Source organism: Drosophila teissieri, chromosome 2R (genome assembly GCF_016746235.2).
Source record: "Drosophila teissieri strain GT53w chromosome 2R, Prin_Dtei_1.1, whole genome shotgun sequence".
Taxonomy (NCBI): Eukaryota; Metazoa; Arthropoda; class Insecta; order Diptera; family Drosophilidae; genus Drosophila; species Drosophila teissieri.
This window is the reverse complement of record NC_053030.1, coordinates 13,860,392-13,882,552: the sequence shown is the minus strand read 5'-3', so window position 1 is coordinate 13,882,552 and position 22,161 is coordinate 13,860,392. Positions and strand designations below refer to the sequence as shown.

The 22,161-nt window shown below is 47.1% G+C and overlaps 13 protein-coding genes across 13 annotated transcripts; 4 read left to right on the top strand and 9 right to left on the bottom strand.

The window, feature by feature from the left end:
- Positions 1-157: 157 nt before the first annotated feature.
- On the bottom strand, positions 158-1,670 carry LOC122612482 (serine protease grass-like). The gene is made up of 6 exons (XM_043786137.1): positions 1,564-1,670; positions 1,355-1,512; positions 1,084-1,297; positions 988-1,027; positions 638-831; positions 158-585 (listed from the first exon to the last, which is right to left on the bottom strand). Exons 1-6 carry the CDS (start codon positions 1,655-1,657, stop codon positions 176-178), a joined length of 1,110 nt encoding a protein of 369 aa, XP_043642072.1. The 5' UTR covers positions 1,658-1,670; the 3' UTR covers positions 158-175.
- Positions 1,671-2,148: 478 nt separating this feature from the next.
- Positions 2,149-2,440, top strand: LOC122612487. The gene is made up of 2 exons (XM_043786143.1): positions 2,149-2,342; positions 2,410-2,440. Exons 1-2 carry the CDS (start codon positions 2,167-2,169, stop codon positions 2,438-2,440), a joined length of 207 nt encoding a protein of 68 aa, XP_043642078.1. The 5' UTR covers positions 2,149-2,166.
- Positions 2,441-2,813: 373 nt separating this feature from the next.
- On the top strand, positions 2,814-3,290 carry LOC122612486. Its single transcript, XM_043786142.1, has one exon. It carries the CDS (start codon positions 2,887-2,889, stop codon positions 3,022-3,024), a length of 138 nt encoding a protein of 45 aa, XP_043642077.1. The 5' UTR covers positions 2,814-2,886; the 3' UTR covers positions 3,025-3,290.
- A 606-nt stretch (positions 3,291-3,896) lies between these two features.
- Positions 3,897-5,111, bottom strand: LOC122614462 (melanization protease 1). The gene is made up of 5 exons (XM_043789026.1): positions 4,904-5,111; positions 4,799-4,844; positions 4,507-4,685; positions 3,989-4,442; positions 3,897-3,903 (listed from the first exon to the last, which is right to left on the bottom strand). The coding sequence occupies exons 1-5, from the start codon at positions 5,106-5,108 to the stop codon at positions 3,897-3,899; spliced, it is 891 nt and encodes a 296-aa protein (XP_043644961.1). The 5' UTR covers positions 5,109-5,111.
- Positions 5,112-5,604: 493 nt separating this feature from the next.
- Positions 5,605-6,682, bottom strand: LOC122614461 (serine protease grass). Its single transcript, XM_043789025.1, has 4 exons — positions 6,451-6,682; positions 6,327-6,372; positions 6,082-6,260; positions 5,605-6,017 (listed from the first exon to the last, which is right to left on the bottom strand). Exons 1-4 carry the CDS (start codon positions 6,680-6,682, stop codon positions 5,605-5,607), a joined length of 870 nt encoding a protein of 289 aa, XP_043644960.1.
- Positions 6,683-6,980: 298 nt separating this feature from the next.
- On the bottom strand, positions 6,981-8,036 carry LOC122614460 (serine protease grass). Its single transcript, XM_043789024.1, has 4 exons — positions 7,847-8,036; positions 7,721-7,763; positions 7,499-7,650; positions 6,981-7,435 (listed from the first exon to the last, which is right to left on the bottom strand). Exons 1-4 carry the CDS (start codon positions 8,034-8,036, stop codon positions 6,981-6,983), a joined length of 840 nt encoding a protein of 279 aa, XP_043644959.1.
- Positions 8,037-8,389: 353 nt separating this feature from the next.
- On the bottom strand, positions 8,390-9,678 carry LOC122612485 (serine protease grass). The gene is made up of 4 exons (XM_043786140.1): positions 9,453-9,678; positions 9,350-9,389; positions 9,110-9,288; positions 8,390-8,825 (listed from the first exon to the last, which is right to left on the bottom strand). The coding sequence occupies exons 1-4, from the start codon at positions 9,676-9,678 to the stop codon at positions 8,428-8,430; spliced, it is 843 nt and encodes a 280-aa protein (XP_043642075.1). The 3' UTR covers positions 8,390-8,427.
- Positions 9,679-9,959: 281 nt separating this feature from the next.
- LOC122612484 (serine protease grass) lies at positions 9,960-10,997 on the bottom strand. Its single transcript, XM_043786139.1, has 4 exons — positions 10,766-10,997; positions 10,668-10,707; positions 10,426-10,604; positions 9,960-10,357 (listed from the first exon to the last, which is right to left on the bottom strand). Exons 1-4 carry the CDS (start codon positions 10,995-10,997, stop codon positions 9,960-9,962), a joined length of 849 nt encoding a protein of 282 aa, XP_043642074.1.
- A 429-nt stretch (positions 10,998-11,426) lies between these two features.
- On the bottom strand, positions 11,427-12,702 carry LOC122612483 (serine protease grass). The gene is given in 5 exon segments (XM_043786138.1): positions 11,427-11,960; positions 12,025-12,146; positions 12,148-12,201; positions 12,311-12,356; positions 12,417-12,702. Coding segments are annotated over 5 exon segments (864 nt in total). The 5' UTR covers positions 12,625-12,702; the 3' UTR covers positions 11,427-11,526.
- Positions 12,703-13,279: 577 nt separating this feature from the next.
- Positions 13,280-14,938, top strand: LOC122613932 (protein Cep89 homolog). Its single transcript, XM_043788354.1, has 3 exons — positions 13,280-13,586; positions 13,638-14,147; positions 14,200-14,938. The coding sequence occupies exons 1-3, from the start codon at positions 13,371-13,373 to the stop codon at positions 14,902-14,904; spliced, it is 1,431 nt and encodes a 476-aa protein (XP_043644289.1). The 5' UTR covers positions 13,280-13,370; the 3' UTR covers positions 14,905-14,938.
- LOC122613930 (importin-11) lies at positions 14,921-19,684 on the bottom strand. Its single transcript, XM_043788353.1, has 2 exons — positions 17,453-19,684; positions 14,921-16,120 (listed from the first exon to the last, which is right to left on the bottom strand). Exons 1-2 carry the CDS (start codon positions 19,577-19,579, stop codon positions 15,005-15,007), a joined length of 3,243 nt encoding a protein of 1,080 aa, XP_043644288.1. The 5' UTR covers positions 19,580-19,684; the 3' UTR covers positions 14,921-15,004.
- LOC122612422 (phenoloxidase-activating enzyme 1) lies at positions 16,194-17,330 on the top strand. Its single transcript, XM_043786029.1, has 4 exons — positions 16,194-16,498; positions 16,560-16,605; positions 16,662-16,843; positions 16,933-17,330. The coding sequence occupies exons 1-4, from the start codon at positions 16,282-16,284 to the stop codon at positions 17,328-17,330; spliced, it is 843 nt and encodes a 280-aa protein (XP_043641964.1). The 5' UTR covers positions 16,194-16,281.
- A 220-nt stretch (positions 19,685-19,904) lies between the features above and the next one.
- LOC122613885 (serine protease 48) lies at positions 19,905-22,033 on the bottom strand. The gene is made up of 6 exons (XM_043788301.1): positions 21,931-22,033; positions 21,487-21,793; positions 20,674-21,416; positions 20,570-20,615; positions 20,383-20,513; positions 19,905-20,319 (listed from the first exon to the last, which is right to left on the bottom strand). The coding sequence occupies exons 2-6, from the start codon at positions 21,756-21,758 to the stop codon at positions 19,931-19,933; spliced, it is 1,581 nt and encodes a 526-aa protein (XP_043644236.1). The 5' UTR covers positions 21,759-21,793; positions 21,931-22,033; the 3' UTR covers positions 19,905-19,930.
- Between the last annotated feature and the right edge of the window lie 128 nt (positions 22,034-22,161).

The window sequence follows — 22,161 nt, the reverse complement described above, 5'->3', positions numbered from 1 at the left end:
GCTTATGTTAAAGTATATGTACTGGCATTATCTTATCAATGTGTTCTATTTAATAATCTCCTTTGCGTTATAAATAACTTGAGAGTAGACATAACAACCAAATCGAAGTAAGGCAATAAAAGTGATACTTTATTATATTACTGTCTATATATACTATAAAGTTGTCTTGGCCCAGTTAGGACTTTATATTCTGGGTTATCCATGGAACAAACCGAGTAACGTCCGTGTAAATGGCTGAAGATCCCTGGCCGCAGTACTTGGGTCCCTTGCTAACGATGCCCGTCTGGACGAATCGCTGTTGCCCAAGGTAAAGATACGGATACAACAGCGGTCCGCCGGAGTCGCCCTGGCAGCTGTCCCGTTGGAAGGCACTGACGCACAGTTGATTGGCGATCAGTATTGTACTCCGACCCACGGAGCACTGGTCGAGACTCAGGCGGGTCACGTCGCCCTCCCTGGGCACATCGGATAGCACATTCTGCTCGTAGATGCCCCAGCCGGTGACCTTTTGGTTCGGTCTTCGTTTGTCCCAGATGCTCTGCCTAACCTCCTCGTACAGCGGCAAGCATATGGGCTTGACGAACTCTGCAGTTCGGAAATCGTTATAAGGACCCTGATTGGGGAGTAAGGAACTCACCACTGAACTCTATGGATCTTGCCAGGCGAAGAAGCGCTATGTCATAGTGAAGCGTTTGATCGTCGTATCCCTCGTGGACAACGGATTCTTGGATAGGTACATCCTGGTAAGGCGGCAGACAGATTACTCTTGTGGCATAGGTCTTGCAATCTCGCTCCGTGGAGATAGTGTGCTCTCCAACTCGAACTGAATACCTGTGGAGTGAGTCAATATAAATTATATGTATTACTGTACCGTTTTATGTTATAAATTTAAGCTTTATTCCTTCAGGATAAGCACAAAAGTATCTTGTATATATGTATCTTTTCATAAACTCTGTTATAACCAAACCTTAGTTTAGTAGTACTTACAATGATTTCATGACGCAATGGGCAGCTGTCAGGACGTAGCCTGCTCAAGTCAAATTATTAACAGAGACTCTGATTTTTGGTGTTCTAAATACGTACGTGGTGTAATCAACGTGCCACCGCACGCAAAGGATATCCGCTTATTGGGGTCGGAAACATTGAATTGGAGCAGGGCCATCCAAGGTCGAGATCCCATTTGGATCTCATTTCCTCCAGTGACCTTCTGATCCCCGAATTCGCCACACGAACTCTCACTGGCCTTCAGCAGCTCCAAGTCCGACTCATTGATGAATTCCTCACAGCAGACGATTTTCTGTGGAAGACTGTAATCTCCTTCCACTGTATCTTCTTTTGTTGAATGAACACTCACTCTGGAATTTGCCGAACAAAGGGCATTCCTCTTTATTTCCAAGTCCTTGGCGGTCAGCTGGTCCTTTGGCTTCGAAACTATTTCCGCGATATACTGGCAATCTTTGTAATTCACGCATTTGCCTGGCTTCTGATCGTAGGTAGTGCAGTACGCAGGATCTTGGGGAGGAAGAGGTTACTACAGGTCACCCTCCATCAGCTGGCACTTACATGGCCTCTCCGTTTGGTTTCCCAACGCATCTGCTTGCCCGGATTGCTGTCCCAGTTGAAGGCATATTGCCAGGAGCAGCAATCGCAGAATCATTGCGCCACCAAGCTTATAAGTGAACTGAATACAGACAGTTCAGCTTTTGAGGAATCTCTCTGGGTTATCTGGTTGCAGGCCAAATAGCGAGATTGCAATTTACAGAGAAGCAAATAATACTATAATAATAATATTAATTACAAATAATTGGAGCTCGTGTTACACTCATTTCTATTACAATTCGCGGGCATTAACCTTAAAATACAATCACTAGTATCTCTAAGTTACCTATTTGAGATATTTATAAATACATTTTTTTGCGATGAATGAAGATAAGATTTGCTCATCAGCCATGTTACCTAGCATGTTGTGGTTCTCAGTTAAATGCAAATAATCCAAACTGCGAATCGTAAGTAACCAGAACTCGATCCTCACTCCATCCTGCTCATGACATGAAAGACATGACCTACCCCTCGGCATCTGGAGGCGCGAAGAAAGTGCAGCTGCCTCCGTTTACCTGAGATCATATTTTCCTTGATCCTCAGTCCGGAACGAGAACTCATCGAGAGATGCCGCACTTGCAGAACATCGAGAGGGATTTTGCCCTTAACTGGACCTTGAATCCCATTCGGATCTCGAGTAGTCTCGCCGTAAATACTCTTTCTCTATATCGAAAGATCTCGCACAACATGTGGCGCTGTTGCACCCAATTTTGCCACAGCCCCAAGTTCCAGCGATATGTTAGGTGAGTATGGATACAATGATATATGCACATATAGAGCAAGGGTTTCTATCGTAATCGATTCTTCCAGATTCCTCGAGTCCAGTCTCTGCCAGTTCTAAAGAGCAATGATCTAAGAAAATGCGCCACCGCCTCGTCTTTCAATTGATTGCTTTTGATTTGCAATCTTGGCACGTTGACGATGCCAAAATGTGTTAGTTGAATTCATTATAGCGAAGCGCACAGAGGCAGTCAACGATCTCGTTCCGAGAGGAGTAGTCGCTTTGTTGCGAATGCAGAGTGCAGATATACAAAATGTTATGGCACTGTAAAAAGATCATAATGCGCTTGGGATTGGGGCATTTCCAAATCAGTGGCTGGGAAACTACCCTTACCGCTGCAATCCCACATTACAACCGCAGCCGGGGGAAAACACATCGCTTGGAACTGCAATAAATTCAGCTTGCTATCAAGCCGAGCGTTCAGTAACGTTCCAAAGCCAGACGCGCAAAGATTGCTCATTTCTACGCAAATACCCAAACCAGTACCAGTCGACGAGCATCAGAACATGGAGCACATTCGATTCGTTGGCAAAGCCCTCAGAGCCGTGATCGTCGGCACTCTGCTGCTCCTGATGACCGCCATTTACCGGGAGGACAACAACTCCGGCTCCCACTACATCCACCCAAGACACGCCATGCAGTAGCTCCACGTGCTCCATCTCTCTGGAGATCGATTCACCCTAGTCCGCTGCAATCAAATCGCTCGAAAGGGCGCCAGAATAACCGGTTAAAGCCATATCAACTAACGTTAGGATTTAAAATATAATTATGTACAAGTCATCCCCTCGTAAAATAGGGTAACTTGTCTAACTTACATACGTGCTATTATGTTAACACCTATAAAGAATGTATATTATTAGTCATAGAATATTAAATGCAATGTATTAAATGAGCACACTTTGAGTATCAATTGTTTATTTTTAACATTATCTTGAGCTCGAGATTAAGAATGTATAAAAAAGTATAAAATAAACAGGTTTCTATTATATTACATATACAACAACACTTTACAATCATTTTTCAATCTACGCACCTATGTAAGTATCATCGTAATTTTACATTACCTGCGCTTAGCCTGGTTTTCAACCAACAGTGTAGAATAGGATATGTTCTACATTAAATGTCACAAAACTTTCAGAGTTTAAATGGATTCAGTATTTACCACTTACTTAAGCTGGAGATTCTTAAACTGGAGATTAAGACTCACGATTCAAAATTATTATGATTGAACATTTTTCACAAAGAAAAAAATGGAATTGGAAAGTAATGGGAATCTTTTAAAATCGTATATACGCGATAAGATTAAAGGATAGGGGGATAGCCAAGTCAATCTAGCAAATTCCACCTGTCTGTCCAGGATTAAGAATACCGATTCAAGTGATGCTGGTTAATGGGTATCTTAAAGTTGAGCTTGTTCAACTTTGAATCTATTATTTAATCATATAGTATAAAATAACATACATATATAGGTGAGGTAATAATTTGTAATCAGTCATAACACCATCATCTTACACTTCTACTGTCTGAATAAAATATAACTACCACTAAAAAGCCTTGCAACTGATATGACATTATATCGGGAAATAAAAATCAGCAGTTTGATCGAACCCTTCTGTCATGTGAGGGTCCACATCTGCTGAGGGTCCATGCTGCCGAACCACCCGTTTGATCCAGCTTGCATAGCTCAAGAGATCCGTGAGTATGCCAGAGTCTTCACACTTGCCCTTCGCCCAGCTGGCGATGCCCAGCTGCACAATGCGGTCCGAGCCATTGCGCCACATTTTCCGGGTCTGCGGTGCCCCGGAGTCGCTGCTGCAGAGGTGGCTCATCTTGCTGCCGGCGCACATCTGGCCGTACGTCGTGTTCCTGCCATAGATCTTTAAGCATAGTGTTGTGTTGGTCGGTGGTTGGGGGTGGTGGCGTTCGATGTCCATGGTCTGGAGAACTTTGCTCGTTGCGTTTGGGGCGGTCTCTCGCCAAATGCTGGTCGTAAACCAGGTGAACTTCTCGATCAGCTCCTCCCATCGGTTGCTTACGAAAATGCAAATGGGACGTATGTGGCCTGCATAGTAAAGGGGCGCATTGATATTAAGAAAATGTTGTACACTTTTTCTAACTTGACCCACGTGAGTACTCCACCCTCCTGCCGAGTCGCAGCATGCCGATGTCGTTGGTTTGGCTATCCGCATTGTAGGACATATGCCTGAAGGCCATATCCACATCGTACTCCTGGTGGGCTTCCTGGCACCTGTGGTTGACGCAGTCCACCTGGGTTCTCGTGTCGTACTCTCCCAGGCGAACGGTTCTGTGGGAAAATGATTTCATTAGATTCACGCTTTGTATAATCGCAAGATTTCAATTGAATTGAAGTTCCAATTGAACTGTTTAATGCGAAATGTATTTCAAGTGGGTAATTACATTTGCAAGTCGTCCGGAACACAGTGAGCTGCCGTGAGGACGAACCCTGAAACAGAATCGAATAATATATGTGTGACAAGTGGCTCATTTGCTACATTTGCTTACAGTGATTAACTAGAGTGCCAGCGCAGTGGTATCCCTTGGGAGTTGCCAAGTAGGCCATCCACGGATTCCCCATCAGCTTTGCATCTACACTTCGTGTGCTCATCTTATGAGCGACACCGCAATCCTCTTCCAGGAGCAATTGAAATCCTTGGACGCGAAGCCAGAGGCAGCCGAGTACTGCGATTCCGATGATGGAGCTGCTCATTCTGCGGAGGGTCATGCTCAAATACTGATTACTTGAGAGCTACTGCATATTTTATTCGCCTCTGAGTATGGAGACCTTATCTCTGATGCTGTTCTGGGAATTACCATGAGCACATGAAGAACAAAAGGAAACATTTAAGTTCTCATTTGATTTTAAAGTAAACAAAAAAGTTCTCATTTGATTTTAATTGACAGAATCTTTCTTTAATCAAGTTAGTCAATTTTACAATTTGATGTCTACGTCATATTGAATTAACAAGAGAATTTTTAAAACCATAAAGCTTAATCGAATCTTGGTTGCTATTTTTGTGATCGTTTATTATACCCATTACTCGTAGTTTAAAAGGAGGGTTACTAGATTCGTTGAAAAGTAGAAGGAACGTTGTTTCCCTGAGTGTAAAGGTTAATCGTATCTTGGATGCATTCTTAGTGATTTTTTTTTTTTTTCTTTTCTTTCTTTTAATACAATAATCGAATGATTTATTTAGTGATTTCATTCACCGACCATACCACTCCACCACTTTTTTGATCCATTTGCCATATCGAGTTACGTCCGTGAGAACGCTGATTTTGCTGCAATTCCTTTGCGTGTAGCTGGCGATGCCCATCTGGACGAACCGCCATTTGCCGCTGATATTGACGTATCGACCTTGGGGCCCTCCAGAGTCTCCTTTGCACAGGTTGCCGTCATCATTCCCCACACAGATCTGTTCGGCAGTCAAGTGCTGTCTAAGGGCTTTGACACAATCAGCCTTTGGTCGGCTGTTGATTTTCAGTTCGAGGAGAACGCGGGACGAGACCTTCGCATCCCCAGACGGGAGTCCCCAGCCGGTGGCCTCAAACCAAGTCGCATCATCCACCAACGGCTGTATACCACGATGGAGGACAATGCAGATGGGTTGGATGTGAGCTGCAAGCAAAAGACACATCACGATAATAAATAAATTTTCAATTGTAATATCTGCACAACCCACGCATGTACACAACACTCCTGTTGAGCCGCAGCATTCCGATGTCATTGGTGTAGTCCTTGTCATTGAATAACTGGTGCCTGAAGAGCATGTCCACATGGTACTCCTGCGCGGCAGCCAAGCACCTCTTCCTGTCGCAGTCTATATCGGTGTCTCTGTGGTATTCGCCCAAGCGAACAATTCTTAAATAAATACGATTATTGAGCGCAATTTGAAATGGTTTTCTCGTTTTTGTTCACCAAACTTACAATTGCAATCCGTCGAAAATGCAATGACCCGCCGTCAAGACAAACCCTGTAAAGAAACCATATATACGAGTATATATATGTATATATAAATAATTATTAAAAACTACATTTTTAGTAAACGAACAGTGATTGATGAGCGATCCGGCGCACATAAAATGGGTGGGCGTGTGCACGAGGGCCATCCACGGATATCGTCCCAATTCCGTGGGTTTGCCATTGGCGATTTTCGCGGTTATTTGAGGCACCACTCCGCAATGCTCCTCCAAGAATACTGACGAAGATCCTTGGACTCGAAGGAACAAACACGCGAATACAGCCAAACCAGCGATAGCACTCCTCAATTCACAACTCATCATTTCGCAACAAGGCACACTCACGTACTGAAATCACCAAGACCAGGCCGCAGTTTTTGGAACAGTCAACCTTATCGCTGGTTTTGTTTCCGAAAAATGTTATTTTTGTACATTACTAAACAGAAACTCATTCCTTTGGCATTTTTGAAAAACCCATTTTTAATGATTTTAATGAAATTATCCCTGCTTATATGCAACTTTTTAGTACACACTGTAGCATTAAGAAAATCCCAAAAGCTTTGGAAATATATTTCCATTTATTATTTATGTATATCTGTGGCGTAATTAAAGTATCGCGAAATTAGACGATTGTCTTAACATTATCGCCTACAACGTAGCTCTGCTTAGGCTTATAGTCGTACAAACGATTGTCGAACAGTGACAACACATCCTGGATCCACCAGTACAACCTCAACACGTCGGTGTAAGCCTGCGTCGCCTGGCAATCCATGTCGCTCTCAGTAGCAATGCCGAACTGCACGTGTCGATTTTTGTGCAGATACCTATAGTTCTGGATCAGTGGCGAGCCCATGAGGCCGTCGCAGGACTCCGAATTGCCCGAGTGGCCAGCACAAAACTGGGTGTACAAGTCTAGGTTGGGGCACCTCTCCGGCTTACGCTGGATGGCAATGGGTCCGAACTCCTTGGTGAGGTACTCCTCGCTGTCCAGCGTCCAGGCATTTCCGATGAACTGCGAATGCGATGGCTGCTGCTGCTGCTGCGGGTCGAGGATAATGCAAATCGGCATAATGTACTCTGTGAGAAAAGAAAACTCGTAGTTGGGGAAAAATTTAGTGCACCAACTGAACAAACACACACCTTTGAGCTGCACTCTTTTGGTCAGTTTCAGCAGACCGATGTTATTGGCCAGCGATTCTCTATTGAAAAGTCGGTTCCTCAGCGACATTTGAACCTTGTGATCCTCCGCGATCTCAGTGGCATATCTGCCATACTCCCCCAAGCGAACGTAGCTGCCAGTATACGAATTCGTTTCAACTTCTATTTGAGTTTGGTTTACTTCTAGAATGGGGAATTACTTACACGTCGTTTTCTCGAATACAGCTCGCTGCAGTCAGTATGAATGCTAGAAACGAATGTATGGATATTTAAATAATTAGGAGTTTAGTTCCCGTGCCATAGTCCTTGGTGCATAGTGATAATATATACCATCAGTTATCAGTGTTCCGGCGCAAAAGATGGTTCCGTTCTCGTGCAGTAGAGCAGTCCACGGACCCACAGAGGCGGAAAAATCTTCGCGAATATGACCGCATTTCTCGCGGAGATAATGCGCCGATCCCGAGTTGGAACATAGAACAAGCAGACTGGCGAGCAACGCGATTGCTAATGTGGTGTTCATTACGCTCGAATCAGCGAGTTCATACTGAAGTTCTCAGAAATCTGGTCGCATTGAGCGCCGTTTTTAAGCCACTCTCTGAAGAGTAACTTTAGGCCTTATCAGCAACTCTAAACGACGGCTCTGAGGTCGATTACGGGATTCAGTGGAAAGCACAACATAATATTACTGAGAAATCGCATGTCCAATCGTATGGTAGAACTTTGCGACGCTGTGAGCTCACTGAATTTCATTAAATATGTGTAGAAGATTAAAATTAAAATTACAACATGAACATAATTGTATTCATATGAATAAATATTAAATCACAGACAAGGAGTTGGTTGAATACTCGTTCTTTATTCTTTAGATCGGTAATAGCAAAGTATTGGAAGTTAAGAACAGCATTCAGCATTTAGATGGCATTAATCAGCAAGGCCCTTCGAATCCAATTAACGTAATTTGGCACATATGTATAGATTCCCAAGCCTTCACAACTCTTCAAGCCAGCGCTCACGATGCCCAGTTGCAGGACTCGTTTAACTCCGTCGAAATCGACCTTGGTCACCATTGGTCCGCCGGAGTCGCCTTCGCAGGTATCCCGATCTTCATGGCCGGCGCAAAACTGGTTCCCAGTTACATACGCATCCAAGCTCCTGATGCAGTAGTTGGCATCGTATGCCCTAAGTTCCGTGGTCTGCAGCAAATGGGGTAACTCATGTCTGTTGACCCTGCCCCAGCCGTAGGCCTGATATCTATCCACACGGGGCGCACCAGCGGGAATAATGGGTATGCAGATGGGCTGAATGTGAGCTGGGTAATAGAATCAAGTTGGAACAAGAGAGACCGCTGCAGCTTAGTTCTTCGACTATGAGATACCCGCTACTCAGAGCGATCTTTCGAAACTATTGGAGTGGACCAAATGTTTTATGGGCACATCAAAAACTGCATCAGATCCACGATACGGACAGAAACGACAGACAAAGACAAACGAATAAACGGAGACGGACAATTGAAGAAAACAGACTTTAAAATGTCAAACATAGTTTTCAATGAACCCTACGAGTAACGGGTATAATTATTCAGGAACAACTCACCATTGAATTGAATACTCCTGTTCAGTTTCAGCAGAGCTATGTCGTTGACCAAGGTGTGAGGACTATATAAGCGATGGGTTATTGCTTTCATAATGCCATACTCCTCAGAACGGGGAGAGCACACCGATCCCTGGCAGTCGGGATCCGTTATGGTATTGTGTTCCCCCAGTCGCACCCTCCTAAATGGCGAAATCGTAAGCTTGAGAAAATAGAATCGTGAAAAACGAAAAGGAAACCTACAGATAGGGCTGAATGCAGTGGGCGGCAGTGAGTATGAACCCTAAAATTAATTTAATAAATTAGTTAAAGGTATTATTAGTGTGCGCTGTAGTAAATAACTAACTTGAGTTTAGGATGGATCCTCCGCAATGCGTTACTGACAGGTTGGTAGTCAAATAGGCCATGAACGGAGCGGATTTAATCAGAGCTTCCTTCCCGTTCACGACCCTCGTCCCCGTAGGAGATTCATAGGTGACTCCGCACAGCGGATTCAGGAACTGGGCGACCACCATCGTCCGCTGGAGGATCAGGCAGAAGGCGACGACAAGCCAAGTCGGAGATGTCTTCATTTCGTGTGACTGATTTGCGACTGTTTCGATACTGAACTGAATGCAACTGGCGATGATGGTTAAGTATGCACCATACTGGTCTTATCAGCTCGTTATTGGGAATCCGTCAGTATCATTCCAAGAAGTCTACTTTTGTATCTCTAAAAGAGTAAAACCACTGAATTAATAGGAAACAAAGCTCATGGAATAACGCAGGATAATGCAAGAAAACTCAATAATTGTGCTCATGTATCGTTTACTTTCAAAACTTTAACATTTTATACAGTTTTAGAATTGTTTATTCAATAGCCATTGGACTGCATGACAGACTGGATCCATCTAATGTAGTTCGGAACATACGTATACACGCCCGGGCTTTGGCACTTGTTGTCGCCGAAGCTCACGATGCCCAGCTGCACGTGACGCCAAACTCCGTCGTACTTCACCTTGGTCACCAAGGGTCCGCCGGAGTCGCCGGAGCAGGTGTCCGATCCCTGAAAGCCGACGCACAGCTGATTGTCCGTCATGGGCACATGCAGCACCGATCGGCAGTAGTTGTTGTCGTAGCGGGTGAGAAACGTGGTCTGGAGCACATTGGCGGCGTGGCTGCTTTCGGTTTGGCCCCATCCGAAGGCCTGGAACTCCTGCACATTGGGCGCTGCAGCCGGATTAAGAAGCAGGCAGATCGGTTGTATGTGCACTGAGAAGCAAGATGTTTCTTTTTTAATATCCCTATCTAACCGATTGTGTTAATTAATCCATACAGACCATTAAATCGAATGATCCTGCTCAGCTTGAGCAGAGCAATATCATTGACCAGGTGGCGACCGAAGTTCTTGGACTTTGTTGCCAAAACGATGTCGAATTCTTCGACAGATGGAGAGCAAGAGCCGCCGGCCTGACAGTCGGGGTTTCTGGTAATATCGTGCTCCCCCAGTCGCACCTTTCTAGATCGGATTAACCCAAGTATTATCAACCCGATGGTCTCAGTACAAGTGGGGCATACTTACAGATAGAGCCTCATACAGTGAGCAGCCGTTAGAATGTACTCTGCAAGTGAATGAGTCATAACTATAGTCACAACTAAGAAGAACTTCGTAATACGAACTATTGGAGATGATCGTTCCGCCACAGTGGATCTGCGAGCCGTTGTACAAATAGGCCATGAATGGAGCCGATTTTAGTAGAGCCTCCTTGCCGCGAACTATTCTAGTGGCCACATGGGACTCATAGGATACGCCGCAGGTCGGAATCATGAAGTTGGCGACCACTTCTTCCTGGAGCAGCAGGCAGACGAACACGCAGATGTAAATGGAAATCGGTGCGAGAAAATTGCTCATTTTGCGAGACGGTAACTTGGTTACTGAACCACTTGCAACTGGCGATACTCATTAAATGGGAATAAAGCTGCCTTTATCAGTTGCAATTCCTGGTAATTAATTATGCTGCTCAATGCACAGCAAAAAATGGTTTCAGTCCAGCTGTTTAATTTGACTTTGAGAAGAAAAATAGCACACATTTTATGATGGATTTTAAGATACTTAATGTTTATGATTTTCAAGATCATTTAAACAAACAACACCGTTAATAATGAGAATATCAATCAATTTTCAATTACCATTTCTTTAACGAACTCCCATTTTTTCTCCTGTATATTTTCTGTCATTTTTCTGTTTTTCAAACGAATCCCATTACGCATTATCCTTGTCAAAATAGTATATGCCACTATTACACATGTACATACATATATCTGTAATATTCTATCTCGATCTTTTGATAACCTGTAGAAGGAAAATGAAGGCAAAAGCTTTCCTAAAAATCACAATTAAGCTAGATTACAATGTATTAGTAATTGATATCGACATAAGGTCAAATGTTAGGTATAAATGGTGCCGGCACATGGGTGTTCTGCCGCACCACGGTGGCGATCCAAGTGGCGTAGCTGTACACATCGGTGTACACCCCGATTCCGGAGCAATCCCTGCTGCCGTAGCTGATCACGCCGAATTGAACGGCACGCAACATGTCCATGTCCAGCACGTTCTGGATGAGCGGACCGCCGGAGTCGCCGTTGCACGTATCGCTCCCAAGGCTTCCGGCGCAGAATTGGTTCTGCTGCACCGCCCTGCCGAGGGCTCGCTTGCATCGGATTGGATCAAACCGCTGGATATGTGTAGTCTGCAGAGCACCTCGTGTCCTGTTGGTTTTAGTGTCGCCCCAGCCGGTGGCAATGAACCACTGCACACTATCGACTTGTTCCCTCACCGTGGTATCCAAAATGATGCATATGGGCTTGATGTGAACTGCAAAACGATACTAAGTATTTTGGCCCAATGCGAACGACTCAATGAGTCAATTCAATCACACCTTTAAAAGTCACATAGGCAGCCAAGCGAAGCAGCGCGATGTCGTTCAAGTTTCTGTTCTCGGAATACTTGCCATGCCGAATGGCCATGTCCACGTCGAACTCCTCAGCTCCTGGGTTGCACCCCATTGTCGCAGTCAACGGTCGTCGCATCGTCGTACTCCCCGAGTCGCACCTTTCTGCTCAAACGAAATAGATTGGAAACCAACATAAAGTGTCATGTACGTACATAAGTACACATATTCAACTAATTATACTTATTAATATTATAAATTTATTGCTACTTACACCGCAATTCCCTCCTGAACACAATGCGCCGCTGTCAGGACAAAACCTGTTGATGGAATCTGTGGTCATCGTCTGCTCGAGTACTCGATAGTTCGCACATACTTACGCTCGGTGATGAGAGCTCCTCCGCAGATCAATGTGACGGAGGAATGGATGTAGGCCATCCAGGGATTGGCATACATATTCGCATCAGTGCCCCCGGTTATTCTCAAAGTGGTCGTAACGCCGCACCTCGGTTCCAAGAATTCCCCCTGGCCCAGAGAGCAGAGGACTCCAATGGCAAGAGCTGTGATCGCCACAATAGCGCCCATCATCTGTACGATCGGTCAGCAAACTGCCGGAGCTTCACCTCGATCATTCTTATAAGCACATAAAATCATACAATAATCCTTATCGCAATAAAATATAATATTTGAAATGTATTGAGCAAACACAATATTTGAATACTCTTGCAGTGTAAATAATTGATTAACATTGTATTTATATTGCAATTAATATAATATATAAAAAATATATTATTAAAAAAGCAATGTTGGACACTTTTTAATTAGAATCACTAGCCGAATGACTTTTAAAATAGTGATTTCTGTTTCTTATTTTTCCTGTCAATTTCTATTGAAATTTCATAATATTTTCGAACTCACAAGAGCTGAAAATTTTAAAATGAGCAAATCGAATCTGAAGAAAAAACCCGAAGATAAGAATTATTGTTGCCCACCATTATACACTAAAGAATATAAAATCAATTGTCTAGCTATCAGATACCTCTTAAAATAAATTTGCAAGCTTCAAAAAGGCTTTACTTTTACTATAATTGTATACCCTTTTGTTTTTACATATTTTGGTGAGTAGAACAGGATCAGTACAGGTATTTTTGGGGGCGAGTTATTCTTTCCGCAAGAGGGTGGCTGTCAGGGTGGCCAAAAAACGGGGTCAAACACCCGACCAGGAGCCATGGCAACGTGGCCAGGACACGGGCTTCAGTGCGGGTGTGGTTTCGACATTGTTTACAAGCAGCCCAGGCAGAAAGTGTCAGGATTCGGATAGCAAAGCTGCCACAATGAGCACGCGAAATGTGATGATTACGGACCTGGATCAGCCAGAACCGGAGCAGCACCAGCATCAGCAACATCCCAAAAGGAACCGAAAGGTTCTGCAGACTCTGTCGGGCAATTTCAATCGTCGTTCACGAAGCGTGGAGGTGGAAGTGAAGCGACAGGACAACTTGGGCTCTGCCAACAAGGAGCGCAAAAAGGATCGGTCTCTTAACACGCTGGTAAGCTCATAGGATTGCTCCAATATATCCCGAAATAACCATATGAAACAGCTGCAAGCCAAGGAGCAGCAGTTGGAACAGCTTGTGCAGCGATTGGCCACCCTGCATCGATACAACGACCAGTTCGCCAAGGAGAATGACCAACTACGCAAGGACAGCGGCCAGCTGGAGCGGCGTCTATCGGAGGCGGAGCAGCAGGTGGCCAGTTGCACCCGCTGCCAGCAGCTCGGCCAGCGACTGGACACCGTTCTTGGCCAGAATCGAACACTGGCCGGCGACGTTGACATGCTGAAGACGCTCGTCTTCAGGCTGAACGTGCAAATCGAGAGTTACCAGGATCAGAGGCGTCTCGGAGAGGGCGCTCCTACAGGTGCAGCATCAGCGAAAGCCAGCTCGTCCTCCGCTCCGCATCCGCCATTGCCCACTCACACGTTGGGTCCACTGCTGCAGGCCTACGATGAATCTCTCAGGGACAAGGACGCGCTTTTGGCTCAATATACCACGGAGTTCGAGCACTTCACTGGCGAACTAAAGCGAGCCCTGGAGGAGAACACAAAGCTGGTAAGGAGGCATTGAAACTTAAAGTGACCTATCTAACTGTAATTCCCAACAGCTGCAGTCCCAGGAGCAACTGCGTCGCGATCTCGGCGGCTGGCGCGAGGAGCGCGTGTGTCTGCAGGCCCAACTGGGAGTATGCCGCTCCAAGGCAGAGGCGCAAACTCGCAAGACCGACTTGGCCAAGGAGAAGCTGGTGGAGGTGATGCACTGCTACGAGCAGCGCATGCAGACGCTGCTCCTGGACATGGACCACCTGCAGGCGGCCTACGCGCGCACTAAATCCGAGCTAGCCGCGCTCAAAAGTGTCTCATCTGCTGCTCCCGCTACTGTTGCTCCCCAGGCTCCCGCCGAATCCGAGGCACTAAATCAGTGCAAAACCATGCTGGAGCAATTGCGGCAGGAGCACGCGAGAGAACGAACTGCCCTCCAGGAGCAGCTGCAAGCCACTACCGCACGGGCCGCGTCACTGGTCCGCAGCACGGAGAAGGCCAAACACGGCAGAGATCGGTTGAAGGCTCGCCTGCGAATGGCGCTGCAGTGGGCCCAAAAGCTGGAGACAGGGCAGGCTGAGGTGCGCGATACGTACGAGGCGGTTCGACGCTTGGAGGTGCTGGTCCAGCACAAGGAGTCACAATTGCGCGGATTGCACGCCCGGAATGCCGAGGAAATGGACAAGTTGCGACATAAGTTACAGCAGAAGGAGGAAACGATATGTGCGCTGCTTAGGGGCAAAATGGAGCGGAGACCGGCGGTCGATTAACAACTGAAACGTAGCGTTTAACAATTAAAAATATATAATTTCAATACAAAATACATTAATAACTTAGCGTAGAAAGCTTTTAAAGCACAGCAGTCCGGAATCAGCCGGACTCGACCTGTTCGGAGAGCGTCTCGTCCGCAGGCGCCCCCGATCCGGAGCCGGAGCCGGAGCCCGCGCACACCACACAAGCCTTGGGCACAGTCTGCTCTATGTACATGGTAATCCTCTCCAGTACCTCGGGAACCACGGAGCACATCACCTGCTCGTAGCGCTGCGATCCCAGCTGTGCTTGCAGCGACTGCAGCTGCCACTTGAGATACTCGGTAAGAGGGATCTTGTAAACGGGGTCTTTCAGCACCAGCTGCCGGTGGCGGTCGTCGTGGTAGGTTTTGGCCGGGTAGCCCTTGGTGTGGAAGTCCTCGCTGACGCCGCCGCCACTGCCCAGCTGCTGCTGCAGCTCGTCCAACTCGTGCTCGTCATGAATGACCAATGAGTCATAGAAGCGAGGCGTGGTCTTCGAGGCACCCTCCTCGGTGGCGGCGTACTGCTTGTCCATCACCTCGCCCAGCGTTTCGTCCACCAGCTGCAGGATATGAGGCAGGCGGGCAAGCAGCAACTCATTGCTGCCAAAGATCGAGGCGAAGGCCAGGCAGAAGAGCTTGCGCTTCTCGGCGTGCGTGTCGGGTACCATTGGGAACATCTCGATCCAAACGTCCAGAATGCGAGCCAAAGCGTCCGCTTGCGGCAATTGCTGCACCACCGACATGAATACAGACTGGTCAATGAGCAGGGTGCGGGCCACGATGGTCAGATACCATCCCATTGTCATGGGATACTCCTGCTTAAGGCACACCTGCTGGAAGACAAAGGGCAGTGCCGGGCGCACCAGCCGCAGTCCCATCGCCGCGTCCGTTTTCAGACATGTCTCGAAGATGCGCAGCATGGCAATTATTCCCTCCACACGTATGTCCTCGAATGAGCGCACACAGTAGGCCACAAATCCCTCGCCGTAACGACTCAGATAGGCCTGAGCGTCCAGCAATATATAAGCGTGAATCAGCTGCAGCACGGTGCGTAGGTTCTCCGACGACATCTCGATGATAGGCAGAAGATGGTCGCACAGAGCCAGTAGCTCGGGCGTCAGCGCAGTCGAGTTCCCAATCACCGCCAGCCAGAGCATGATACCATCTTCGATGAGGTAGACGTGCGAGTGTTGCTGTGAAAAAAGTGTATTGGGTATTGGTAATCGTTTCGGATTCATAAAATAATATATTATAGCTTTGCTGGCAAATTGAGAGTATAATAATAATAATAGCTTATTTGTTACAGATAAAAACATTTGTATGGAAAGAAAGCTGAGACATCGAAGATTTTAAGATGAAATCCCTGTGGACGGTTCATTTCGCCTTTGCTCTTTGCCTGACGCAAAAACTGAGAGCCCAGTTTATTGAGCCCGATTGCGGAACTACCATCGCTCTTCCACCCACATATAGAATCCTTGGAGGTAGAAATGCAGACCTAGGATCTAATCCGTGGATCGCCTACTTGCACATAAACTCGGCTTTAGTTTGTGCAGGCACACTAATCACAAGAAGTTTGTAGTTTTTAATGTTCAAAGGTGATTTTGAAATTATTTATAACAATGCTTTTCCTAGGATTTGTACTTACCGCAGCGCACTGCATGGACCAGTACTATTTGTTGTAAGTACAAGGAATGAACTCCTATTTGATTTTTAACACTTAACAAATTCTAACAGAACGGTTCGCCTTGGGGAATACGACACAACTACACGCATAGATTGCACATCCGAGTTCTGTATTCCAACGTATGAGGAGTACACCGTTGCGGCTGCCCACGTGCATAACTTATATGAAAGAAGACTAGATGGTCGCAACGACATAGGATTGCTTAAACTTAATGGAATCGTCCTTTATACAAGTTAGATGCCAAATTTTATCCATTGGTTTATGGATCTTTTAAATCTACTAAGCGGTGTGCATTATTGTTCGATCATTCTCATTTTGCAGAGTTCATCCGACCAGTTTGTCTGTTCCAAAATCCAGGCCAAGTTCCCAATACATCCACCTACGAGGCCACTGGATGGGGTAAGACTGATCTGATCAACACCGCCACAGTTCTGCAAACAGTGAACCTGAACAGGCTCGACCAAGCCGAGTGTCAGCAATCCCTGCGCACTTCCCTTGCACACGGTCAGTTCTGCGCGGGACAATCGCGAGCGGACACCTGTAGCGGTGACTCCGGCGGTCCGCTGCTAAGGAAAATGTCCAATGGTCAAGTGACCCGCACCGTTCAGTTAGGAATCGTTAGCTATGGTCACCACTTGTGTCGCGGCCCAGGAGTCTACACAGACGTTCCAAGTTTTACGAGGTGGATACAGCATATTATTCGCTGGCACTCAAACTGACCTGTGATATTATTACTTAAAACAAGGATTCTTATTCAAATATAAAGGTTTACATAAATGTGTAGCAAAACTGGGTAGTAAGCGACCTGTCGCAAAAAACAAATCTATAAAAGCTCACTCACCTGAAGATCCGTGCTCAGCTCGATCACGCTGTAGAGGAAGGGCTTCATTGGCTCTGGGACATCCCGTATCGTGCGAACCAGCTGCTCTAGGGTGCCAATGATGGCGCAGCGCAGAAGGTCGTACTCCTCGCTCTCGCGCCACAGGAGGGGTAAATACGCGATGAACTGCAATGCCTGCGGCTCGATGTACTCGCTCATCTTCTCCACAAGCAGCGTCATCGTGCCCAGCACCACGATCTTGGTGTCGCATTCGCCGGCCTCGTGGAGCAGCAAGAAGAGGGCCTCGAAGAGGGATGAGAAATATTGGTGAAAGGCTTCCGGCATGAACTCAAAATCGTCGATCAACAAATTCAACGTTCTGGCAGCGGCCAGCCTAGTGGGCATGTCCTCCTGTGGCCGGAGGAGATGCAGGCAGGCTTCGTAAGCCAGGGGACGCAGCTCTCTGGGCAGTTGGACGCCAACCCAGTGGCCGACCAGCCAGATGATGCGACGCCGCAGGATCCGGAAGTTGGGAGCTTCCACGCGCAGCTCCGCCAGTAATTGGGATGTGAGCCAGGCGCCAAAATCCAGCTTGTTAAAGAAATGAAAGGCGGCCTGCCCTACGGCATTGTAAATGGCGTCCTTTAGCAGTATCACTTTCAGGTCAGATTCCGGGGTAAGCTGCAGCTGCTGGGCACGTCGTACGAAACGGAGCACCTCCTGGATCATAACCTGCGAGTGCTGCGTAAAGCAGGTGAAATAGAGGGTCTCCACGCTGGGCCTTAAGGCATACTTCCAAGCATCACCACCGCCGTCGTCCTGGTCATAGCCCTCTGGATCCTGCTGCCACTCCTCCAGCTCCTGCTGAGTGAGCAGAAAATAGTGCGTCACGATCTTCTCACAGATGTAGGTCACTCGCTCCGCCGTGAAGAACTTGGCATGGCTTTGAGCAGCGCTGGCCAACAACTCATCCTCTATGGAAGCCCCACCTTCGGGCGGAGCACTGATGCTATCGTTGCCGCTTAGCATGATTCCTTTCAGCATGTTCAGCGCCTGTATGGCAAAGTTTTTGAAGTTGATCCGATCGCCGGCGTCGAAAATGAGGGCGGTGCCCTCGTGGAACACATAGTGGAAGCTGAACTCCAGGGCCACCGGAACGAACCTCGCAAAGGACACAGAATGCCGCTCCATCAGTTCATTGAGGGTCTTCATCATCTTAATCACAAAGCGCTCCAATTCGGTGAGTATCGTGGCAGTGCCAGGCGTGGCCGATCCCATCTTCAGTTCATAGCGCAGCTCGAGGCACTGGCGCAACCGCTGAAACAGCTGCTCCACAAAGTTCATGTGGTCCGTGGACTTGTACGGCTTGGCACAGCCGTAGACCACCAGCTTACGCAGGGATCTCATCACCACATAGGCCCGTTGCAGGGCATTGAGGGCCATCGCCTGCTCCTTTTGGACGAGCTGCAAAAAGCGCGTCGTAAGTGGGGCCCAGATGTCCCACGCCAGATAGGCAAATATCTGTGAGCCCAGCTCCTCGAAGGCCCGCTGCTCGGCCATCAGGCGCCGTGAGGCCAAGGCCTTGAGGACATAGTGTAGGACAATAAGAATTCGCTGCTGCAGGGCCGAATCCCCATCCGTACTGCAGGACTGCAGCTGCTTCATGAGCGTCGGCAACAATTCCGGCCAAAATCGCGGGTAATCCGTGCGTGCCAGGCGACCTAGGAGCACAGCTATCTGGAGGGCGACCTGGGGAACCTCCTCTGCGTCGTAGTGACGCAGGAGAACTTCCCGGATCTGCTGCTTCTGCTCGGCGGGCAGCTCCTGCCGTGAATTGGGCCGCCAATACCGCTCCACGCCATTCTTCAGGTAGACAGCCGCCATCCAGCGCACCTTCACCTCGGAGTCCTCCGTACTGGACACCCCGTCGCCGCCGCCACCACCACCAGCACGTCGCATGCTCAGACGGGCAATCGTGGGAAAGAAGCCCGGCTGCTGCTCCCACTCGCGCAGCTGCGCCTCCGCCTTCTGGACAATCTCATGGCTCGGATTTGTGGCCGCCTGCAGTGTCTGGGCCACCAGCTGCTCCACCGACGCTCCTGCACCCGCTGCTGCTGCTCCAGATGCTGCTCCCGTTGCCATTGCCATCACACGACGCCTCCTCTTGCGACGCTTGCGAGGACGAAAATTATTGGCAAATTTCTGCGGCGCGTGCTGCTTCTTGCTTGAATTTCAGTGTGACCGTCCGCGAGTGCTGGAAAATACTACCCGCCTGTATAAATACTAAATAAGCAAAGCTAAGTATTAAACATTTTGCAAAAATTTTAAATTTACATTGTTGCTTATTTAGTTATTGTTAGAATGAATAGGACTTTCCATATTTGAAGTTCTTGATATGTTTAACTTTATTAATTTAAATGGTTTTCATATTGCAAAGCTTAACATATTTCGTTATATATGTATAACTCTACGACATAATATAACTCTTCAAAAGATTTTCTACTTCTTTAGCAAATCTCCGATCCACTTCAAGTGACCCAAAACATTGGTATAGACATCTGGAGAAAAGTCCTCGCTCCTGCCGAAGCTGGCCAATCCGACCAGGCTGAATGCCCCCTTCTTTTCGAATAGGGGGCTTACCAAAGGACTGCCACTGCCCACGCGCAGGATTTGAGGAGCAGGTCGTTCCACGCACAACTGTCGCTCTCCGATCTCCTGGTGATCCTCCTGGTAGCATTCACTGGAATTTGTCCGTCGCACCGCCACGTTAGTCCGAATGCCCCGGCCAACGGTGATGAGTTTCTGGGCAGGATCAGCAGCCCATCCTTGGAACTTCTTCTGCTGCGCTTTGTTGCTTGGTGAGGGCAGGCAGATGGGTCGAATAGATTCTAGCCGTGTAAAAGGAACAGATTGAATGGAGAGCTAATCGAATGATCCTTGGACACACTCACCCGTGTACTGCACTGCTCTGTCCAGCTTAAGAAGCGCTATATCGTTTTGGGCCAGACTTACGAATTCCGGATGCTTGTGCACAGATGTCACATCGAAGGTATCCACAACTCCTTGCCCCAGTTGAACCGTGCTACATTTACAATCGTAATTGCATTACTTAACCACCTGAATGACCAAAGTACTTACAATGCCACATCCTCGGGTAGCATCTGTGCCGTTGTCACCACGAAAGCTGCAAGAGAAGAAGAGTTTTCAATCTTTTCAACGAAACAAGGAACAAAGATGCAAACTTTTCGAAATGAGCACGCCATATGAGACCAAAAAGGACTGCATGTAGACCTCAGCTAACCATTCGAAGGACCTGGTCGCTTCGGAGACATTTCCTTCCCAGCTCCGCAACGTGTGCTGGCCCAGACATCCGTCATCCAGTAGGTCTAGTTTCGGTAGCACCACTTCAATGTCCGAGTCCAGGGCAATGCGCTCGATAAAGTCGATGTGGCTCATCACATCGGTGTACATGCCGAAACCCCGGCACTCGGAGTTGCCCGCGCTGACGATTCCGAACTGCGTTGCTCGCCAGATGCTTCCATATAACCACTCTGCATACAAGGGTCCTCCGGAGTCGCCATTGCAGGTGTCCTTCTCGTCTGTTCTGCCACCACAGATCTGTGTGTCATGTATATCCCAGAAATAATTAATACACTCTTCCCTATTCAATTTGTAGATTTGAATGACTTGAAGTGCGTCACTGCCACTGGCATTCATGCTTCCGGTTTCTCCCCAGCCAACTGCTGTGTAATTTTGGATGGCATCCGCTTGCGGCTTGTTCTGTTCGTTCAATAAAATGCATATCGGTTTAATGTTCTCCTTGTAAACGACGCTTCTTGCCAATTGGAGCAGACATATATCATGGACATGGCTTTCCATAACAAAGGATGTGTGCAAGTGGGCCCGAACCACATTGCTTACATGGGCATGTTTAGATTCCGATTGGTTTTCCGATTGGCTATGGTACATCCCCAAAGTGGCAGTGCTATGAATCACATTCAATCATATATTTATGTTGAATTATGTTATATTATTTGTTCGTAGAAGATGCTTACAGTTGAGTGCGCTGCACACTGCAATCTGTATTATTGCAGATGCAGTGCGCGGCCGTCATGACGAAACGGTCATTAATCAGCGTTCCTCCGCAGACAAATACGTTGTGGGATTTTATTATGGCCATCCACGGATTCTTATCTTCCCCCGCATCCTTTCCGCCGACTATCTTTGCCACAACCTTCACCACGTTTCCACAATTCTCATCCAAGAGGCGGGCCGATCCTTGACCTATCAGCATCCAAGCGAATATTACAAGCCATGCTGTGGACATTTCCAGCGAAAATCTTCGAACACACTGAAAGTAAGCTGTGGTGTGTGGAGAGTTTTAAGAAACGCTTATCAGCTATGTGCATGCAGCTTCTATAATTTATATTATTGTTATCAGCAAGAGCGGGGTTTTGCCAAAAATTATCAAAACTAAATCTATGGGAAACACAACTCACTCTGTAACTCTGTAACGACGTACGAAAAGTAATAAGCAATCCTTGTGCACACCTTTTAAGCCCTGGATGATATTGTAACTTGTTTAAATTATTTAATTTGTCGGTCTTACTACTTGGAATTCGTAATTAGCGATAATAACAGTATTTTCATTTATTTGAAAAGCACCAAAGCCAATGAGTAATATGGTCACACACCCAGAACAGACCGTTACGCGGCGGTACTAAAACACC